At 58.7% G+C, this 17,376-nt stretch overlaps 1 protein-coding gene across 16 annotated transcripts in view; it reads left to right on the top strand.

Annotated features, from left to right (window-relative positions):
- The window catches only part of EPB41L1 (erythrocyte membrane protein band 4.1 like 1), a 60,796-nt gene that overhangs the window by 39,145 nt on the left and 4,275 nt on the right, over window positions 1-17,376 (top strand). For 3 of the 16 annotated variants that reach the window (XM_064391008.1, XM_064391009.1, XM_064391010.1), the window contains 11 exons: window positions 426-461; window positions 2,124-2,315; window positions 3,505-3,603; window positions 7,909-10,470; window positions 11,006-11,113; window positions 12,246-12,644; window positions 14,017-14,109; window positions 14,485-14,568; window positions 14,758-14,820; window positions 15,717-15,812; window positions 16,655-16,735. In XM_064391008.1, coding sequence (XP_064247078.1) covers window positions 426-461; window positions 2,124-2,315; window positions 3,505-3,603; window positions 7,909-10,470; window positions 11,006-11,113; window positions 12,246-12,644; window positions 14,017-14,109; window positions 14,485-14,568; window positions 14,758-14,820; window positions 15,717-15,812; window positions 16,655-16,735 — 3,813 coding nt within the window. Of the gene's footprint in view, window positions 1-425; window positions 462-2,123; window positions 2,316-3,504; window positions 3,604-7,908; window positions 10,471-11,005; window positions 11,114-12,245; window positions 12,645-14,016; window positions 14,110-14,484; window positions 14,569-14,757; window positions 14,821-15,716; window positions 15,813-16,654; window positions 16,736-17,052; window positions 17,245-17,376 lie in introns of those variants that run through there. The other 13 variants (XM_064391016.1, XM_064391012.1, XM_064391013.1 and 10 more) reach the window with 13 other exon arrangements.

The following is a 17,376-nucleotide window of genomic DNA, read 5'->3' as shown; positions in this document are numbered from 1 at the left end:
GCAGGAAGGGTCACCTTGGGGCAAGGTCCCTGCAGCCCTGTCGGTGTCAGCTGTGCCCCAGGCTGGTGGGACCCTTGAGATGTGGCTCTTGGCCCCACTGGTGGAACTGTCACAGGGGTTCAGATTTACTTGGATTCCCCAGAGCCCTCCAGGTGGTCTCAAGGCTCATCTCCAGGTAGGGTTGGACCTGGGAGCAGCTCAGTTCTGGGACAGGGATGGGGAAAGGCTGAGCACATCAGTGCCCACCACTGCCTGGGCACATCCCACCCCCTCCTGCCCTAGTCCCTGGGCTGTCCCAGCCCATTTTAGCCCCATGCTGGGAGGGGAGGGGGGTCCCTACCAGCCTGTCAACTTGACTGTGGTGTTTGTGACAAGTGCCCTCAACTGACCCTGCTGGTTACTTTTAACCCTCTCTTTGCTGCCAGCCGGAGCACGAAACAACCCCCAGGCACAAGCAGGAGGTATTCTCTCTCTGGAGTATCTTAGTCCTCATTGGTGCATCATATTGTCCATCCTTCCCAAAACAAGTCCGTCTGTCACCCTATTTACTGGAATACAAGATGCGCCGGGCTGGGGGTTGGGTGCTGGAGGAGCCCGAGGAACAGACAGCTGGGGATCAGCTGTGGCATCTTCTATCCCACTAAGTAAGGTGGTCCTGATCGTGCCTGTGAGCAAGAGCCCTCCCAAGGGCAGGAGAGCCCCTGGCCCATTGGGATGACTTGGCTTCTGCTCGTGTTCCTGACCCTGCCATGTCCTCACCGTGTGTCTCCTCTCCTGTGGAGCTGGTCCCATCCTCCTGCTGGCACCCGACCCACGCTCTGCTCCTGCCTGACCCAAACTGCCTCATCCCCCCCTGCCCAGCTCTCCTGCAGCCCCCGGAGAGCTGGGCTGGGGCTCCCCAAGCACTGTGGCTGCCATCCCACCCCACAGGGGCTATGAGGCTCTGAGCTGCCTGGGGGGGCCAGCACTGACACCAGCCCTGTGCTTGCCTACCCTGAGAGGGGCTGAGCAGAGAGGGAGGCTGAACCCTCCCCGCACAAATTGTGCCTGTGGTGGCCCCATCAGGAACGATTCATCCTGGCCTCAAATCCAGGGGGGATCCCCTCTGGGAGCAGAGATCCCAGCTGGAGCTGCCAATGGGAGTGAGCACGGCCAGGGGGTGGGGTTGGCCACGCCGGCTCCCTGTGCAGCCCCACCGGGGGTGGGCACCGGCCCCGACCCCGCCCTCCTCATCGCTTGCCCTCTGCATGTGCATGTGCTGCGCCCAGCCCAGAGGTGGGCACACCTGAGCCCCCCTCAGCTCGGACATGCGGGGCCAGGGCGGGACTTTTCCTGAGCTCTGCTGAGCCTTCTGCGGCTGGAAAATTTGGTGGGGTTTTTCCTGGGACTCGGGTTTCTGCTCTGTTGCCGAGGAGGTACTGGGGAGGTGTGTGGGGGCCTCCTTTTGAACCTCAGGAGAGCTTTGGGTTTGGGTTGGAGGCAGAAGCCAGGTTCCTCCTGGGAGCTGGTTTGTCCACCTCTGCGGCGGGACGAGGGGCACCCCGGTGCTGAGCCCTCACTGAGCCACGCTCTGACACTGACCCCTCTCCCCTGAGCAGTCTGAGCTGTCCTCTCTCCACAGCAGATCAGACCCACCCCAGCCAGGGCTGGATGATGGTGACATCCCTGCCCAGCCCTGGACCTCCACCCCTTTGTCAGAGCTTGCTGGAAATACCTTTCTGAGACAGCCTGGGCTCCCTTTGTGCCTGGCACCAGATAACAGCAGAGGCTGCTGTTGTTTCCAGCAGGGCCCCATTCCTTGCTGATCCCAAGGGAGAGCCAGCTCTCCCCTCCAGGACGCTTTAGTTTGTCCCCAGCCAGGAGGACACAGAGCCCTGGAGATGCCACCAGGCCATGCTGTGCCCTTCACCTGCTACCCACATTCTGCTGCTGCCTGCAGTTAAGAGCTGCTCCCTCTCCTACAGTGAGACCTGCAGACCATGGTGCTCCATTACGCTCCTCATTTGGATTCAGAGACCCCAGATTGCAGCCCAGTGTGACACCAACTCTCCCGGTGCCCCTGCTCATCCCTTTGGACTGGGCTGCTGCTTTAACCATCGCTCTCTTCCTCTCCCCTTCCCAAGTTTTTAGACAAGCCAGAGGACGTTTTGCTGAAGCATCAGGCCAGCATCAACGAGCTGAAGCGGACCCTGAAGGAGCCCAACAGCAAACTGGTTCACAGGGACCGGGACAGGAGGCTGCCTTCCTCACCAGCCTCTTCCTCACCCAAGCATGAGGATGAAACACCAAAGGGAACCCCTGAAAAGGCCACTGAGGTTTGTTCTGCTACTTCTCTTCCAGAGAGGATCAGGATCTGTTGGGGAGGAGTCCTTCAGCTCCTGTGCTGCCCTGAAGGAGCTCAGTGGGAGTGACGTGCTGGGGACAGGGGTGTTGTTTCTATGTTTTTGAACCATTTTCACTGCTGGTGGGGGGGTCTCCCTGGCACTGGCAGAAGATGAGCAGCCCTTGTCTGGAGGGGTTTTGGGGCTGCCTGAGAGATGGGCTGTGGCTCTGGTGGCCCATGGTGTGGGGTTTTGCTCAGTCTTCTCAGGAGCAGCCTGTGGGGCAGGGCCAGTGCAGCTCCTGCCTGGGGATGTCCCCAGCAGAGAAGGACCAGGCTGCTATGTAGGGGTGCCCTGTGGTGCTCTCAGCAGTGGAACCTGGGTGGTGGGAGGAGGTGGAAGATGAGTGGTGCCACGCTGGCATCCCACAGCCACACGCTTCCTTCTGGGCATTCTGCACACTGGCTATGCACTGGGACCATGGGGCAACAGGAAAGCACTGGAAGTGGGGTGCCAGGACAGAGGCCCCAGTGCCAGAGGGGTGTGGATGTGGCGCAGCTGGGCACTGTGGCCTGGGTCCCTTCTGGGCTCAGCAGCATGTGACAGGAGTGTCTCCCTGCCAGCCTGGATGCCCTGTCCCTGCCAGGGACCTTCCCTGCCTGCTGTCCCTTGGCAGGGCTCTGAGCCACTGCTGTGCCCACAGCAGGGCATGTGGCTCCAGGAGGGTGGGTGCCACACATGGGGCTGCTCTGCCCTCTCTGCCCTGTCATGGAGAGGGCACGGGCTCTGCGGGGAATTTGGGATGTGCCTGTGTTCCCACTGGGCCCCAGCCGTGCCGGGAGATTGGGGCTGCAGCGGGGGCTGCGGCCCCTCACAGAGCACTCAGCTGGGAAGATGAAGAGGGGCTTTCCCCCACATTGCTTTTACCATGGACTAAATCAGGTGCAGAGATGTGACTGGAGCATCTAGAGCTGGCACAGCTGTGACTTCTGTCTGTCTGACTATCCATCCTTCCATCCATTCATCCATCCACTCACCCACCTGCCCACCCTTTGTTCCTTCATTCCTTCTCAAATTCTCCCTTTCTCTCTCTCTCTCTCTCTCTCTTTCTTTGTCTCTGTCTCTCTGTCTCTGTCTCCCTCTCTCTCTCCCCGTGGGTGCTGGGGTTTCCGTGCTGGCACAGACGATGGAAGAGGACACCTTAGACGATTTTGCATCTGAGCATGGAGCTTCCCTAAGCATGGAGTCTTTCACACAGAAAAGCCTTGTCTCCTCTCCTGAGGTTGTCACCATCCCCTTTCTCCCCCACCTCTCACTCCCATCATGGGGGTCTCCAGCCTGCCGAGGGGTCTTGTGCCCTCTGAGCAGAGCTGCCCTTGGGTGGGTGCCTTTTCTGGTGATAGGCAGGACCAGGGCTGTTGGTGAAACCTCTCCCCTGGCTGTTCCTGCTGGACACTGAGATGTGTTCCTGGAGAGAGCTCCCAGTGCTGCTGCGGGGCTGTGCTGGAGCCAGTACTGAGGGTCCCAAGGCAGGGGTGACCTGATGGCCTGGACACCTGGGGGGCTGCTCCAGCAGCCTCAGGCTGTCCTGGCTGCAGCTGGAGTTCACTAGGCCCAGGCACTCTGACAAAGGACGTCCTTAGAGACATCCTTGGACCCATGCCTGTGCACAGCCAGGTCACACTCCATCAGTGTGAGGGGTGTGAGCTCTCAGCACCCCCTGTGTGCAGGTTTAGCTCAAGGCAAGGGACAGCCAAAAGTGGTGCCTTCACTGAGCAGAAGCAGGCTGAGTTTGAGCCTTGGTTCTGGCATGGTTGGCCCCAGGGACATGCGGTGCTGGGACACTTGTCCTGCCTGAGCACCCCAGGGAGAGGCAGAGGGGTGGGGGACAGGCTGGGCACACTCTTGCTCCATGTGGATGTCCCTTAGTCCATGCAGAAGTCACTAGCATGGGCAGGAGCCTGAAGCTGGGCTGGCTGAAGCAATCCCCAGGAGGCAGAATGGGGGTCAGGGAGGGCTTGGGCACAGCCTGGGCTTCAGCAAGGATATGACACCTACAGAGCAGCAGCATCTCCTGGTCCATGTTGGCACCCTCCCCATTCCAATATTTGGGAGCTGGAGGACAGAAACTGCAGGTGTGAGGTGCACACACATCTGCTGAGTCAGTCTTGCCCTCGGCGTGCCCGGCCTGAGCTGGGGTGCAGGTGCTAAGGTGGCCTCACCAGTGGTTTCTCTCCAGGCATGTGTGACTGAGACTCAGCCCTGACATGTCCCCATGTATCCCCACAGGCCAGAGCCTGTGGTCTTCCTGAGAGATTCATGGCCCTGAGAGGGTGATGGTGCAGGGACAGACATCTGCAGAGCCTGGAGCTCTCATCACTCCAGAAGGTGCCCTGGTGCCCATGGGCTGCAGGCCCACTGGGGTTGGGTGGTCGGTCTGCCACTTCCAGCCCTCTGGCCCCACTCCTGCTGGAGGACAGGAACACTGGACTGGGCAGTGCCAGGAGCCATTCCAGCTCCCTGTTTTATCCCAGTATCTGATTCCCTCATTATCCTTGCCTGAGGCTGTGCTTTCCTCTCACATGACCTGGTTCTCAGAGCAGAAAAGGGCAGCAGGGGCACTGAAGGATGCCCAGGGGAGAAGCCCCCCATGTGCCCAGGACTCTCCGAGGCTGTGGCCCCCGTTGGCAGGAGAGGCTGTCTCTGCTCCCTGCTGTCCTCTTTCCTTTCTGTCTCCTGTGCTGCCTCGGCCACAGTGGGAATGGCCTTCTCAGTTGCTCCTGTCCCTAGAGCGGATGCATGGGGAGGGGGGGACGGAGGGCAGGAAGTGTAAAAGTCACTTACCCCTTGGAAGGTCAAGGCTGGTCTCTGGACAGAGCTTTCCCAGCATCATCCCTCACAAGCTCCCTGCTTCCTTGGGGGATGTGCCCCAGTATCCAGAGATTTGCTCCAAGCATCCCCCAGAGCCCTCAGGCTCTGGAGACACAAGGGCTGCCCTGAGCTGTGGCTGGAGGCAGCACTGAGCCCTCCAGAGCAGAGTTCACATCGCACCAAGGAGGAGCTGGATGTCCCTTGGGCTGGGCTGTGCTCATGTGCTCATCTCAAGAGTCTGAGGAGAAGAAAGAAGCTGGTTTGGAAATACATCTGAAACTTTAGGGCTTTCCTGATTGGTGAAGAGATCTTGTCATGGATGAACACGTTCCAGGGGTCAGACTTTTTGATCTACATTTATCTTGGGCCTTAACTCAAAAGAGGAGCCTGAAGAAAATCATCCCCTTTGCCCAGGGAAGATCTCCTCCAAAGGACTCTGGTTTGCAGCCAGGGAAGAGGGATGAGAGGGCTTTGCTGAGGAGATTTGAACATGTGCCCACAAGCTGTCCATCCTTGTCCTGGCTGAGAATGGTTTCAGCAGTGGGACAGCAGGACAGGAGCAGGAGAGAAGCTGCTGCACCCTCAGGAAAGTGAGCGGTGTCCTGGCTGAGTGTGGCTGCAGGAGGGCAGGAGGGAGCACAGAGGGACTGAGTGCCAGACACCAGCAGGGCTGCCCAGCAGCCCAGGGAGCCTCCCAGCCAGGGGGGAGGCGGTTGCCATGGGTCAGACCCACCTGGGAACGACCCTGGGCAGCTGCTCCTGGCAGGCACTGATGGGCTCTGCTCCCAGTTCCATGGACTGGGGAGGAACAGAAGCTGCACTGGAGGCAGGAGTGGAGGAAGGGAGCTGGAGAGCAGCTGGTGCAGGGTAAGGGGCTATGGGAGAGGCTCATGCTGGAGGGGGCTGGGGTCAGGTCTCCTGTAGACCCTGCTGCTCTGTGGTGCTGCCTGGCCAGGGCAGAGTCCTTGCCAAGGATCCCTCTGGCACCAGAGGATGAGAGTGCCCTTGCTGCCCATCCCTCTGGATGTCCTGGCACTGTGAGGAGCTGCTACTTTCCTGCCCTCAGGGGTGGGGTGTTCTCTTGGGGACCCACAGGCTGTACCCCAGCACAGCTCCCAGGTGCTTCCCTGAAGGCTCCTGGGGGTTTCTGGGGCAGAAGGAATCTTGTCAGAGCCTGGGGCAGGGGGGGCTGCAGTGAGGGCAGGTTCAGGGCCTGCAGCACTGTGCCAAGGGAGCTCTGCTTCCTTTGACACCTAGCAGAGAAAGCAGCAGCTGGGAATGGCATTTTTCTGCTGGGGGCTTTCACTGCCTTCTCATTTCCTTGGGGGAGCTCTTCCACTAGTAACTGGTTTTCCTCCTTTCTTTCTTTCCTCTAATATTATCTTCCCTCCCTTTGGCTCTGCTCCCCTCTGCCCCCTCTTTTCCCTTCTCCAGTACCAGCCACTAGGTTTGCATTTTGGGTGCAACTGCTCCAAAGATTCCCCCGGCGCCCTGCCTGGGGCAAGGCTCACGTTTCCAACTGTTCCTGGTTGGAGAGGGCACGGACAGGCAGCCCCCTCCGTGGGCCTGGAGTGCATCCTGGTGCCCTCGTGGGCCATCCTTGCCCCTGCTGCAGGCTATGCCCAGGCAGGCTGTGCCACAGGCAGTGCCAGCCCCGTGGGGAGCCCCAGCACTGCCCTCCTCATGTGCTGCCAGGGGTGGCTGAGCTGCCTCATGGTGCAGATGTTCTCCTGAAACTCTCTTCCCATGAGTTATTTCCTACCTGTTGTTCCAGAAGTGGCTGGATTTTAGCAGTGCTTTGTTCTTGGCCCTCATGAGGCCTTTAGCTGACGTGCAGGATGAGCACGTGGATGTACAAGGTGTCCCTGGCAGCAGTGACCTGGTGTCCCCTGCCAGCAGCACGGTGACATTCCTGCTGTGGCTGTGCTGCAGGATGCTCTGTGGCCTTTGCTTGGCTCTGCTGCTGAGCCTGTGGTCTTTTACACTTCACAGGGAGCCTTTCACAGGTGACAGTTGCTGAACACTTGTTTTCAGCATGGCTGGGTTCTGAGGAGATGTCCCTGGTGAGCTGGAAAGGAGGGATGGCCTTTTGGGGAATCTGAGCTGCAGCATCTGGTAGGAAAGGGACAGGGCCTTGCTGATAGCTTGCAGTGGTTTCTTTCCCTGCTCGTGCTCTTGGCAGTCTGACAAATTCTTAGGGCACAGGGATGACACTGAGAGTGAAGCTACCCAAAACCCAGGGCTTTGCTTTCAATGAAATCTCACCCCTGGGAGTTGCCAGAGCCAGCTGAAAACACGGGGGCAGCCAGCTGTGTTCCCCTGCTTCCAGAGAGACCCCAGGGGCTGTTCTTGTGTCTTCTGGGAGCTCCACTCCCACTCTGTGCCACCAGCAGAGCCCCAGGTATTGCAGGTGTGTCAGGGAGCTCAGCAGAGCAGAGCAATGTCCCAGAGAGGACACTGGCTTGGTCCCCAGTGTGCCATCAGCCCCTTATTTCCAGCCCCTCTCTGCATCAGTGAGTGGCTAGGCTCTTTGTACAGAGCCTCAGCTCTGGCCTTGATAAGAACAATGCTAACAACAATAATAATAATAATAATGACGATGATGACGATGTAGCCAGCCCCATGCCAGGCAGACCAGCTGTGCCACTCGTGCCAGCAGCACTCGGGGCTGGGGTGTCTGATGCGTTTAACTCTTCTTGCTCCAATTGCAATACAGGGCTCGGAGCACTGGGTATTTATAGAGAGAGAAGCCCCTAGGCTGGAAGCTGTAGCTCTGAGGAAAACTCTGAGAGCCAAGACGGAAGAAGCACGTGCAGGGACCTCGGAGGGGAACACGAGTGGGAGCCTGACGAAAGTGGTGGTGACGGTAGGGAAAGCCAAGGACGTGGCAGGCCAGGAAGAGCCAGCAGCTGCAGCCTTGGAGACGAGGAAGAGAGCCAAAATGATTGCTAGTCCTGAGGATTTTGAGTCTGTGTGGGAGGATGAGCTCTATGAGAAGGAAAGCCGGGGTGAGTCCAGCCCGAGGGAGGCACGTCCACCCACTGAGAGCAAGGAAGGGGAGCCCCAAGAGCCAGGCAAAGGCACAGCCACCAGGGAGCCAGGGCTGCCCAAGCCCCATCAGCAGCCTGAAGAGAGGCAAAGGACCAAGATTTTGGAGCTGGAGCCTCCCCAGGGAGAAGGTGAGGTGCTCCCCAAGGACCATGCTTCTGCAGCCTTCAGGAAGCAGGAGGCCAGAGTGCCAGCCACTGCCCCAGAGCTCCTGAAAATTAAAGTGAAGGCTGGCGATGACAGCACAGAGACTTCTGCAACCCAGAGGATCATCTACTTAGGAGATCCAGAGGAGGAGAAGGACAGTAAAACACATCTGGTCTTGGACACTGCTGGGTGGCTTGGCTTGGAGGAGAAACCAGAAGCCCCAGTAAACACATCCGGGGATGGATCCGAGCACGTCACACCTATGGCACAAGGGTTCCAAGCCCTCTCTTCAGCAGGTCACCAGCACAGGACAGTGTCTGAAAAACCCACTGGAGCACCAGAGACACCTGGGATGGGCTGTGATGAGACCAGCCTGGGGGGACATCCCATCTCAGGGTGGAAAGAGCTGTCCCTGCAGCCAGAGAAAGCACCCGGTGCTGGGGTGCCTGGAGAAGCACCCATGGGAAGTGAAGCCCTGCTATGTTCCCAGGAGGTGGGACCAGAGGAGATAGAGCTGCAGAGCTCGGTGGGAGGCTTGAAGCCGTGTGACCTGGCAGGAGATGGCCCCAGGGCTGAGCAGCACAGAGGGAGCCCAGCACAGTCCCCAGACATCTGCCCAGCACTGGAGGGGCTCTCAGAAAGGGTTGGAGCAGACAGTGGCAGGGAGGAAAGTGCCAGAGTGGTTCTTCAGATGGAAGAGATAGAGCCCAGGTCACCTCCATCGTCAGCTGGGTCTTGGCAGGGCCACACTGACACTGTGGGGCTGGAGGGGGACAAACCCAGTGTTCCTGTCCCTCCACCCCTTCCCCAGAAACCCACCCTAGTCCCTGCGGAGCCATCTCTGGGTACAAAGCGTCAGGGCACAGACCTGTCCCTGGACACCAGCCCTGCCAGAGAGGTGGCCATGCCCAAGCGTGTGAGCCCCTCCTTGGAGGTGGCACTACCCATGGGCACTGATCCTGAAGCTGAAGAGCAATGCCAAAATGTGGGATTTGCCTCATGGAAACCCCATGAGGTGAAAAGTCCTGATACAGGAGAACCACCCCAAAACACAGACACTGCAGCAGAGTCAATCCAGGTTAGAGACCTGGCCACCAGGGAGGTTGCCCAGGACATGGACACAGCGCAGAGCAATGTGCCTGCCACTGAAGAGCCACTGCAGGAAGAGAAGCCCATGATCAAGGAGCTCTTCCAGGGCTCAGGGTCAGGGAAGCCAGCCAGAGATGAAGGCTCTGTGATGGAAGAACTGTCCCATGACAAAAGCTTTGGCATGGCTGAGCTGCCCCCCAAGGGAGAAGAAGCAGAACACCAGACTGAGACAATCCTGAGGGACTTGCCTCTCCACACTGCAGATCCCAAAGCACAAGAGCCACACCGGGACTCGGAGTTCAGTGTTGGACAAGATCTGCAGGGTGGGAGCTGGACAGTCACAGAAAGCACCAGGGACAGTGACCTGGCCCCGGGGCAGCCACCACAGGATCACTCTCCCCCTAGAGGAGCTGCTGATGTCCCACATTTCCAGTCCCCTGCAGCAGGACTGTGTCAAGGAAGTGAGGCATCACAGCTCCCTGCCCTGGTGAATGGAGACAGGACAGGGCAATCAAGTGGTGGGACACATCCAGCAGAGCCTGGGGTGTCGGTGTGCATGGCTGGGCTGGCAGGAGCTGTGGCCCAGGAGCACAGGGATGCTACTGTGGCCCCAGGAAGCCAGGAGGACAGCAAGAGCTACAGGGAAACTTCCGTGGCCTCCAAGATCAAGATGTTTGAGCAAGGCAAAGCGGAGCGAAGGGAGGCCCAGGAGGGACAGGAGCATGTGCCTGAAGCTGAGACATTGGTGACAACTATGGGGAAGGCAAATCTGGCACAGAATCTGCCTTTGAGCACTGGCCTCGCCTCACCCCCTGCAGTGGGACCTGTGTCCAGTGTGGGCTCCTTGGCCCTCGGGCAAGGGGCTGGTTCAGGAGACACCTCCCAGCCCCACTCCCTGCAGGAAGGAGTCTCTGCTGAGCCCGAGCACGAAGACGACAGTGCCGAGCTGGCCTCGCCCGACTCCGGCTGTGAGCTCACCCTGGCCGAGGCCGTGGTAACTGCTCCGAACCATCCGGACGGGACATTCGTGCGCATGTTCTGTGGCTCTGCCCGTGTCCAGTGGCTCCTCACACATCCATTGACTGGCAGCAGGCGCTTTGCATCCCTGTCCTCTCTGTCTGTGTGTGTGGTCGGGCTTCACTGGCTGCATGCGCAGCCGCTGCCCAGTCAGTTCATCAGCTTTTGTTTTGCACCCCCCCAACATTTTGGCTCCCTGGAGAATGCCGCTCGCTGAAGCCAGGAGGGGCACTCGAGCTCTGTGGCCGGGAGCAGGAGAGGGCACTGGGGGGTGGCTGGAGGAGCTGGGACTGTCACGGACACACAGCCCCAGCAGCAGCGTGCCCACGCTTCCAGCTTCACCCCCGCATTTCCTACGTTGGTTGATTATCCCTTCTTGCTTAGCTGCCACCCTGCCCTGCCTTCAGCAAGCTGGTGGCCGGGTGATGGAGTAGCTTCCCTGGCTCTCGTGAGCGCTAGAGCAGCTCCTGCAGAGTTCATTTCCTTCCGACTAACCCTTTTCTCTAATCCAGAGCAAATCTCAGCAACCAAGTGGGGAAGAAAAGGATTTATGTGATCCATCTGTAAAATCCAGCCTGAAAGAAGAGAATGTAAAGGCTGCTGTTCCAGTGGTCTCGCAGGTCTCAGTGCTGTTTTGCTAAGTGCTTCTCCCGGCAGTGTGAGCGCTCACCCCACGGCCAGGACTGTGCTGCCCCTCCGCTCCCCTTGCAGGGCTCTCTGTATGTATTGGTCAGACACACTCCCCCACACGTGTCTGCAGGCGTGTTCCCCCGGTGCTGCTGGACACCCTGTGTTCGCCCATACCTCTCAACCTCCCACAGTGCCGAGGGAGGAGTGTGCCTGCACGGCCCGGCCATGGGGGATGGCCCTGGCTGTAACGCTTGGAGCAGAGGCCAGGAGGTGGGGTTTCCTCTGGCATCGGGGAGCTTAGAGCTGTTCTAAGGGACAACTGGGTGTAGATTTCCCATGGCTTCATGGCAAGTGTGGCAATGGGACACGTCCCCTCCGATGGCAGAGTTGAGAGGTATGTCTGTGTCTGGAGAAGAGTGGATGGAGGGAGGTCATCCCTTGGCTCTGGCTGTGCTGTCAATTACACTGACCAGGTCACCCTGAGACTCACCTGAGGCCTCTGGAGGGGCAGGTGGTGTCAGTGGGGCAGACTCACCCCGGGGCAGCTGTTGGGCTGGACCTCCCCCCAGGGTGATGCTTCACAGGATGCTCAGTGGAATTGGCTCACTCCTCCTCAGTGGAATTGGCACCCTCCTTTGCTTCCCCCTCACTGTGCCTGGCTGATGGGCCCTTTCCTTTCAAACTCTTCTCTCTTTCTTTCCCTTGTTTGTTTTTTTGAGTCACTGACATCTGATAGCCCTTCTTCTGAGCTCTTTCTGAATGTCTCCTGTCAGACCCATTGTTTTGCATCCATCTGCTTCCACCAATGCACTGAAGTGCCTCCAAGCTGGCCAAGCTTTTTTTTTTGTCTGACCGAGCCTTTTTGAGATGATTTATTGCCAACAAACTTCTGGCACAATCCAATGGAGTCGCCTTCTCTCCCCCAGTAAAGCCACTGCGGTCAGAAAGGTTTCGGTCTCCATGCTTGAGTTGTGTTTGACTCTACTCTGTGATGTTTGCTGCAGCCTTCCTCCTTCTCCTCCTCCTCCTCCTCCTCCTCCTCCTCCTCCTGCTGCCGTGTCCCCGCCGGCACTGCCCCGTGGTGCTCACGGCCCCGTCTCTCCACGATTGTGTCTCCTTCAGAGAGTGGGCGTGAGGGAGGGCCCTGAGGAGAGGGTGAAACCGCCCCGGCACAGGGCCCCCGAGAGCGACACCGGTGATGAGGAGCCCGACCAGGAGAAGGACTCGGTCTTCCTGAAGGACAACCACCTGGCCATCGAGCGCAAGTGCTCCAGCATCACCGTCAGCTCAACCTCCAGCCTGGAAGCGGAGGTGGACTTCACCGTCATCGGGGACTTCCATGGCACAGCCTTTGAGGACATCTCCCGGAGCCTGCCCGAGCTGGACAAGGACAAGAGCGAAACAGAAGATGAAGGCCTGGTTTCCTTCCAGCACACTGACAAAGTGGTTCCCGGACTGGAAGAGGATGTCAAAGGCAGGGATAAGGTCTCCCAGCCCAGCCCAGATGTCTCCCAGCCAGAGGTACACAGGGACACCATTCACCGGGACCAGCCCCGTGCCATTGTGCTTCCGTGTCCCTTGTGCCCAGCACTGCCTGGCGGGTGTGCACTCCCAGCTGGCTTTGGGGAGCATGCTGGCTGCCAACCCCCGTTCCTGCCCGGTGCACGCTGTGTCTGTCTTGCATGGCTCTGTCGTGGGCTTCGTGCATCTGCTAACCAGGAGAAGTCACTGTCACCTCTGTCCCTGCGTGTGGCTGCCCCACCCCAGCCCACAGCAGCATGTGTGCCACAGGGAGGGCACATGGCACTAACCATCGGAGCTGTCCTCGTGTCCTGCATGAATTCAGTGACCAGTCTGTGTAGTGCAGAGCCATGTGCTGCCCACTAACCTCTCTGGTCATGCTGGGACTGGGAGGGATTGGCCTCGTGGAGCCTCCCTGGAGCTCATGGAGGGTCACTCTGTGCTGGGAGGGGTCATAGCAGGCTAACAAAATTGCATGTGCATGTGTATGGGGCTGAGTGCACTCATGGGGACAGAACAGCAGAACCAGCCCCAGCTCCATGTGGCCTTGTCTCTGTGCTGGGCCAAGGGCCATCTCCAGCCCACCCACCCAGGGCAGCCTCTAGCCCTACAGGTAAGTCCCCAGTGCTGGCCAGAGCTGCTGGGGTTAGTCCAGACCTAAAGCCAGGAAAGTGCTGCAGAATTAGAGGGAGCCTGTCTCTAGGCAAGCCTGGAAATGCTGGTGTGGAGCTGTGGCCGTGGGGGATCCACTCCAGGGCCAGTGTGGGCAGGGGGCACCCCAAAGGTGCTCAGGAATACTGAGCATTGGTAAAGCCTACCCAGTGCAGGAGCCCTTGGCAGCTGCAGTTTCCTACAGCAGGGCAGTGCTGGCAGCCTGTGTCCCATTCCCCCCAGAGGCGGGGAGGCTCTGACACCCCAGGTGTACCCAGAGCCACCAGGAGCTGGTACAGATCACAAAATGGCTGAGCACAGTCATGAAACTGGTTTGGTGAGTCTCACTTGGCTTTTGAAGAACAGTTTGTCCTTCTCCATGGTGTCTATAAATCTATCAAAAAAATGCCAGGGGCAGAGCAGCTGGCCTGATTTGGGGTGTGTGGGTCACAGGGCACCGTGGGTGGTGCCTGTCTGCCCAGGGCAGCAGGCCAGCCCTGCTGTTTGCCCGGGCAGAACTCAATGTGACACTCACAGAACATTGTGTTTGTGGCACCTGCGAAGGAGTGGGGCAGGGATGCTTTGCCAGGGGCTGCTGCACAAGGAGCACAGAATTAGAGTGGCTGGGCTGGAAGGGACCTTAAAGGTCATCTCCTTCCAGCAGCGTGCTGTGGACAGAGCACTCAGGGCTGGCTCTGCTAACTCTCTGTTCCTCCTGCAGCCTTCAGCCCCAAAAGCAGACGCTGTGACTGTGAAGAAGCCTGAAGCAGAAGGCTCCGCTCCCCATCGGGTCAGCACCACAGACACGGCTCAGGTGACATGGTGGCTCCCCAGAGAGGCTGAGCCCTGAGGCTTCCCAAAGCCTCAGCCCACCAAAGCCTGTCCCTGGCAGCAGTGCTGGGAGGGCAGGGCCTTTGTGGGGTGGTTGGGGGCCTCTGGTCCCCCTTGGCTTGCTGAAGTCCCCAAAAACCACAGACTAAAGCCCAACCAGAGACATTGTCTGAGTGTCCCTGGCCCCACCTGCCATGCCTGTAGTGAACATCCATAGTGGGTGACAGCAACCAGCTGTCTGCAGCATCACAGCCCTCCCTGGCTCCCTCTGGCAGCAGGATATGGCTGCATTGTCCCTGCAAGTGTCACCCACTCCCTGGGTACCTCCAGGCTCACCTGGTTTCCTTTGCCTTGGCAGGTGGATGGAGGCACCCCAGGCAGCAGGGACACCACCACCACCACTGCCCAGGCTGGCACCACAGAGACAGCACTGGTCACCTCAGTAAGCAGGGCTGGCCCTCGGGGGGGGCGGGGGGGGCACTGTCCCCTGCAGTCCCTCTGCTCCTGGGGGAGTGATGGGCCAGCTGTGCTGGGGGGACCCTGGACCACTGGGGGTGTCTTTGGAGGGTGACACCTGCCACGTTTGCCCCATGCCAACATGAGCAAACGTGCCTGTCTGCACTTCTTTCAGGATCACGGCACCAAGGCTGGCAAAGGAGCTGCTCCCACCACAGACCTTCGCTCCCTGTCACCGGTGAGGGGGGACCTGGTGCCACCAGCAAGGCCAAGTTGGGGAAGGCAACCCTGTGGGGCTGGGAGTGGGTGGGATTGGTCTCACTGGGCCCCCTGCTGTGTTCCCAGCACTGGCACCTGGCTGATGTGTTGGTACTGGGAAGGGAAGAAGGATGCTCAGAAGGTTGGGGAGCAAGAAGTCAGGAAACCCCAGCCTGTGGGCTTTTTCCTATGCCAGATCCATAGGAGAACAATTCCCAAAAATACCCCAGTCCCTGGTGTATTGGGCTGAGATGCATTTAGCCCTGGGTGTTCTGTGGGGTCACCCAAGGCCAACCACAAAGTCTCCTGACTCCCAGTGGAGGTGGTGGCCACCTACCATCCTGCCCAGCACAGCCCTTCCTCTGGAAAGGGATTTCTTACTCCACCCCTTCATTTTGATGGAGTCCAGCCTGGCCAAACACCAGGTGCTGCCTCAGGCTCATCCCTTTGTGCTGCAGGGAGAGCAGAGCTGGCACTGGGGCTGGGGTACCAGTGCATCCTTCCCAGCCTTCCTTCCCAGCCCTCCCAGCCCTTGGCATGCACAGAGGGATGGACAGAGACAGAGGCAGCCTGAGAACTCTGTGCTAGAGTGGCCCTGAGGGTGGGCAGGGAAGAGCCAAAAGCAGCCATGAGACTCTCTGCCCACTGCAGAGGCCCTCTCCAGCTGCTGTGGGCCTGGATACCTGTGGAAACCTCTCCCTTTCCCCCCCAAGGCCTTGGTGCATTTGGAAGCACAACTCATTGCCTTTTTCCCTTGCTGTGCTCTCCCCTGCCATGCTTGGCTGAGTGGGCACATCCCAGTGGGAGGTCCTGGCTGGCTGGGAGCCGGGCTGGGGCTCCCCAGGGTGTCCCTGATGTGCTGCTCGTGTCCCGCAGATCTCGGGCGGCTCCGCTGGCAAGGAGGTGCTCACCAGCATATTCAGCGCCACCGCGGAAACGCTCTCCACCTCCACCACCACCCACGTTACCAAGGTGAGAGCAGCTCCAGGGCTTCCTGAAGGCCACTGGAATTAGGGGATGGGTGGGTTTATGCTGTGCTAGGTACAGCAGAAAGGGCCCCTCTCCTTCCAACAAGCCAAGTGCTGTGTGCTGTCCCATGGGAATGGCAATCCCGCAGAGTGCTCTGTGCCCTGGGTGCTGCCTGTGCCATCCAGCCAGGTGTGACCACAGCAGGCAGGCACAGCCCGGGGTGTGCATTCAGCCAGGGGCAGGCCAGGGAGGGGAAGTGAAGGAGACGAGGCTGCAGCAGAGGGTCTCACCCATGGCCATTGCATCCCCAGATTAAATACATGTTTTTCTTCCAGGGAATGAGGGACAGGATGAGAGGAAATGGCCTCAAGTTGCACCAGGGGAGGTTTAGATTGGATATTAGGGAAAATTTCCTCACAGAAAGGGTGTCCAGGCACTGGCACAGGCTGCCCAGGGCAGTGGTGGAGTCCCATCCCTGGAGGGGTTTCAAAGATGCATAACTGTGGCACCTGAGGACATGGTCAGTGGTGGCCTTGGCAGTGCTGAGGGAACAGTTGGCCTTGGTGATCTCAGAGAGCTTTGCCAGCTCAGTGATTCTGTGATTCTATAAAGACAGCAGCAGCTCTGTGAGGGAGCTGAGCAGCAGGAGGGTGCTTGGCACCTGCCCCAGCCCTTCTCGCTCCCCGCTGGGGCTGCTGTGTGCCTCACTTCTCCCTGAGTCAAGGGCAGTGGGAGCTCTGCTGGATTACAGGGCAGTTCCTGAGGGGATGCTGGTGCTGTTCCTGCTTCCCTGCCTGGAGCTGGCTGCTGGGACAGCACTGAGAGCTCTCCCTTTCCTCACACAGACTGTGAAAGGAGGGTTCTCCGAGACCCGGATAGAGAAGCGCATCATCATCACAGGAGATGAAGATGTGGACCAGGACCAGGTAGGAGCAGGATGCTCTGCCTTTGCCCGCTTCTGGCTGTCCCTGGATGCAGCACTGCATGTTTCTACTTCTGGCTGAACCTGCTTACTGCTTTTGGCCAAAAACTGACCGTCGAGGCCCCAGACCTGTCCAGCAGGGTGGGTTCCCATGGGTGCAGTGACCCTCAGGCCATCTCCCATCATGAAACCATGGCAAAGGTCACAACCCAGTGCAGAACAGAGTGATGGCATGAATTTTTTACAGTCATAAACACATTTCTAGGTGCCCTTTCTCTGTTGAAATACTCCAAAGTGACCCAGGTCACCTCTCTCTTCCAGCACAATCTCACTACAGATTGAGCCTCTCCAGGTGATGGTGCCTCAGTGTCAGAGGACAAAAAGTGACACACTTTTGGGATGAAATAACAAAGACTGACACAAGTCTTTAGGTCCACAGGGTCACTTTCCTGTGGCCTCACCCTTTGGGAATTTGTTACTTAAGAAAAAAATAAAGACATAAAGTAATTAAAAGGCTCTGAAATAATTTTTAGAATTATAATAATGAATTTGATAATTCCTGTAGATTTTTCTAGTGTTTTCCTCTGCCCAGGTTTCAGTAGCACATCTGCACAGAAAAACAGCAGAGAAAGGCAGCTCATGAGG

This window comes from Passer domesticus, chromosome 16, assembly GCF_036417665.1.
Source record: "Passer domesticus isolate bPasDom1 chromosome 16, bPasDom1.hap1, whole genome shotgun sequence".
NCBI lineage: Eukaryota > Metazoa > Chordata > Aves > Passeriformes > Passeridae > Passer > Passer domesticus.
Note: the sequence above shows the minus strand (reverse complement) of the source record. Positions and strands in the feature narration are given on the sequence as shown.